The sequence below is a fragment of the Frankliniella occidentalis genome, unplaced genomic scaffold, assembly GCF_000697945.3.
Source record: "Frankliniella occidentalis isolate FOCC.00 unplaced genomic scaffold, Focc_3.1 Scaffold1939, whole genome shotgun sequence".
Taxonomy (NCBI): domain Eukaryota; kingdom Metazoa; phylum Arthropoda; class Insecta; order Thysanoptera; family Thripidae; genus Frankliniella; species Frankliniella occidentalis.
Window position 1 is genome coordinate 10,399 of NW_026269034.1, and position 4,205 is coordinate 14,603.

The 4,205-nt window shown below is 67.7% G+C and overlaps 1 protein-coding gene across 1 annotated transcript in view; it reads right to left on the reverse strand.

Annotated features, from left to right (window-relative positions):
- The window catches only part of LOC113208070 (putative inorganic phosphate cotransporter), a 10,940-nt gene extending 10,014 nt beyond the window's left edge, over positions 1–926 (reverse strand). The window contains exon 1 of the mRNA XM_026424913.2: positions 56–926. Within this exon, the coding sequence (XP_026280698.1) occupies positions 56–209 (154 nt within the window). The 5' untranslated portion in view covers positions 210–926. The remainder of the gene's footprint in view (positions 1–55) is intronic.
- Positions 927–4,205: the final 3,279 nt, after the last annotated feature.

Below are 4,205 nucleotides of genomic sequence, written 5' to 3' on the forward strand. Positions count from 1 at the left end.
GGGGGGGTGTAGGCCACGCCGAACTTGGACGTGCAACAGGTGAACTACTACTCACGCGGTACGCCGGGGCCGGGGACGGGCATCCCCTCCTCGTCGTGGACGCCGTTGACGCCGTTGCCGTTGCCGTTGGCCACCCTGTTGAGGGGCACGGCGGCGCCGTCGTTGTCGGGGTAGGTGGTGGCGCCGTTGCGCTGGTCTTGCGGCCCCATGATGGCGCCGAAGGTCGATGTCGTCTTGCCGGGTGGAGTGAGTGCTGGCTCCGCTGCCTCCGCTGGCTCCTAGCACCCTGCTGCTGTTGCTGTTGCCGCCGTCCTCTCCCGACTCATTGCCCTCAGTGCCGCCGCTGCTGCCGCAGTCCGCGCCGGGGCCGCGCCGGGCCTCGCGCGCTAACGCCTTCACCCTTATCTCTCTCTCACTCTGTCGTGTCGCTCGCCTGCTGCTGAGCCGCGCTGTGTTGACTCTGTGGGCGGCGCGCGGGGGAGAGAGAGAAGGGCGGCGGCCCGGGAGGGGTGGCCTCCTAGTGCGCGCCTAGCCCCCGCCGCCGCGGACCTGGCGGGCCGTCACCGCTGCAGTGGCCGTCGCCGCCATGCCAGCAGGCCAGAGCACCGCCGCGGGGTGGAGCGGGCACCAGGCAGCAGGCACCGGCACCAGGAGGAAGAGGAAGACGCTGGGCCGCGACGCGACGAGGAGTGGCACTCGCGGATGGCCGAACCGTGCTGAGCGTGCAGAGCGTGCAGAGCGTGCTGAGCGTGCTGCCGCGCCGGTCACTGTTGCGCTGCTGAGCCGCGGAGCCGGACCGACTGTAAGCCCAAGTCAAGCAGCGCCAAGCCTTTGGCCGGCCGGGTCTGAGGGGTCCTGGTCCGTAGCGAGGCGAACCAACACTGCGCTGTGGCCCCAACGGCCCCGACCAACTCGTCGGCGCCTCGGTCGCCGTCGCGCCGCCGACCACGTGTGTGAACAGCTGTGCGGGCGTGGCGCGGCGTAGCTGCGCACGGCTCGGCGGGGCTTGGCGGGGCGCGGGGGGGCTCCCCGCGAGGCCCCCGCAGCCCCACCGCTCCCCCCTGATCCGGCGCGGCCCGGCCCGGCCCGCCGGCTGCCCGGCGACGAGGCAACCACGGCCCCCTCGATGACGTCAAGTCGAGCAGCACGATGGGGCCCCAGCCCAGCCCGTGAGGGAGCCAGGAGGCCGTGGCCGGATGACGGGGGGCCCAACGCGTGGGCGCCGCTTCCGCCCGCCGCGTTGGCGCGGCGTTCAAACCGATCCTTCGGGTCGACGCGCGCCGCGGCCGACAGGGGGGCCTGCTCGCGAGAAAGCGGAAACTTGCGCTCCGCATGGCGACATCCACTCAGCATAATGGTATCCGCACCGCTTGTGCACTCGGCCCGTGCGGGGTCAGCGGGGGGCAACGAGTCCCCGCCGCGCTGGGCGCCGAGCGCCGAGCTGAGCGCCGAGCTGAGCGCCGAGCTGCACACAGCAGCGGCACCATTTCGGAAGGCGGCGGCCCCTACCCACCTCTCTGCGCCCCGCCGCCCGCCCACGCCCCATTCCAGGAGATGAGTCCTTGGCGGTCCACGGACGGACACGCGGTGGACACGGAACACCGGACGGGACTCGTCTCCTCGGCCGCTCTGTCTCTGTCTCGCTTATGCTGCTTTCTGCAGTTCGGGCTGGGCTCACCTGCGAGCCGCGCGGTCAGGAGCTGCGTGGTGGCGGTCAGGGTTCGCTCCCGCGCAAGGCCACCTCGCCGCCCCGCGCCGCCCCGCACCGCATCGACGAGCATCCTAATCAGGCGATCGCGGTGACTGGCAGAAGTCACCTGACCTGCTCTCGCGAAGCACTTCCGCATCGTCCCGCCCGGCCCGACCCGGCCCACCTGATTGCACATCTGGCGGCCAGGGTTCTGCAGCTGATCGCGTCGTCCTGCAGCATCTGCTGTATCCTGCCGACACGCCTTTCTGATTGCCGCTCATGTGGCCGTCATGATGCTGCAGCAGATCACGCCTCCGTGGCCCGTGCGAGTCGTTCTTCCCCCTGGTTCAGGCGTGCGGATGGGTCGCATGCTCGCTCGCACGGGGCCGTAGGGCACATCGGTGAGCGCGACGATAGGCAAGGCATTTGGGACAGAATAAGAAAGAATGGACGGTCGGTCGCGAAGATAATGACAGAGAGGGAGAGAGTAAGAGCAGAGGAGAGGCGGAGAATTCGGTTCGGTCCGAATCAGTCCCCTGCATCTATCTATTTATGAAACGCACACAGACCTAGACGAACCCGGCGTCGTTGATGGACCCCGAGCGTCTCCGTCCGTCTGTTTACTTGTCCGTTTTATCTCTCCCTTTTTCTCCCGGTGTGTCGTCCACGCCTGAATGGCTGTCCGTGGTGGAGGGAGAGGGTCTGAGGGGTGAGTGAAGTTGCATGTCGCGGCTTATCTTATCTCTCTGCTCGGGGTGCAGCAGCGGCAGTGTCGAAGGCGTCAGGCCAAGAGGCGCCCCCCGCCCCCCTCCCCCTCCCCTCCCCGCATCAGCCGACTAAGACCGACGTGTCGATTATTCGGAACACTTCGCTGGCGCCCAGAAGCCCACCCATATCCCCAACTTTTAACTTTTTTCAGATCACGCTTGGGAACATCTCTCTTCCTTCAGACGTAACCGAGATTGTGTGGGCGCTTGGCCGTGAGGAGCAGCTAGCCACAGGAGGGAAGACCTGACACGATCTCCGCCCGGACCTGGCCGGCCCGTCTCAAGTCTCAAGATAACGCAGTGCGCGGTTGAGGAAGCCAGAGGAGAGATTGCAAGTTTTTGTAATACGTCCCAAGTAGAGGAGGAGAGAACACCGCCGCAGATTCGACCATCAATAATTTCGTTTAAAACTGTTTCGGTTCGTTTCCTGGTCACTCCAGCCCAGCCCGACCGGCAACATATGTGGGCGAGAGGGAATGCACGCGCGGCGCGGCGTGCGGGCGGGTGCCGGCGGCGAGGGGGTGCCGCAGCCCTCCGCTAGATGGCGCTGCCTGGCACCGCGGGGCAGCTCCGGCCGCCAGGCTGCGACTGGCGCCGGAGTTGGCCGTCCTTCCCTTGCCGCCCTGCCCTGCCCCACCCTGTGCCTCTGGCGAAAGTTAATTCCCAAATGTAAATGTGCGTCAGGGGGTAATGGTATTTGTCACCCACGTTAAGTCTCACGGAGGCGCGGGCGGGAGAGAGCGAGCGAGAGAGAGAGAGGGAGGGTATGGAGAGCAGGTGCGAACACGCAGGCCGACGCGACGCAGCGCCGACACATCAACAGAACACTTTCGTGGTGCGGGCGAGGAGGAGGAGGAGGGGGAGAAGGATGAGCACCAGAGTCCCGGAGTGAAATGGCTGGGGTGCACATGTGCGCGTGTCTCTCGTCGCGACAGAAAGGCATACGCGAGAGGAAGGAGGAAGCAGCTGCAGCGGCAGCTGGCTGAGGGGTGTAGCTGGGTACGTACCTCCTCCTCCCCCACCTCTCCTTCCATCCACCCCGCGCTGCACGTCGCCGCATCCCTTCCCACTCACATTAAACGCAGCCGCTAAAGATATCGCCGCACTTAAAACCCAATTATGCTCCGAGGAGTACTGCGGGGGTAGCAAGCGAGCGGGTGAACTGCCCCCCCCCCCTCCGTTTTGCCCCGCCTAGCCCCGCCTCGCACCGCCCCGCCCCGCGCGGCCGGGAATGCTCCTGGGACTCGGCCGCCCTCCTCCCCGCCGCGTCCCGGTGCCCTGCTCCTGCTCATCCTCGTGGACACACGTCGGGGTTGTGACTCCCACCCCCCCTTCCCCTCCGCCGGGGGGCTCTGCGAGGTGCGGGCTGTAAAGATAGCGCCAGCCATCACGGCCCGGGCCGCCGCGTGCATCGTGGAGAGTGCACTACTTGATCTGCAAGCGAGGCGGGCGGGGCTGGAGGCGGGGGCTGGAGGCGGAGGCTGGAGGCGGAGGCTGGAGGCGGAGGCTGGAGGCGGAGGCTGGCTGCGCAGGCCCAGCAGCGGATTACGCCGCGCTGCAGCAGCGGGAGCGGCGTTATACTCCCGAGTCCTCCATCCAGCCATGCCACGCCGGGATGGAGACTGAGTGCTCGTGCGCTCACGCTCAGCGCGCGCTCTGCCCTGCCACGCCCTGCCACGCCCCGCCACGCCCTGCCACGCCCTGCCACGCCCTGCCACGCCCTGCCACGCCCTGCCACGCCCTGCCAC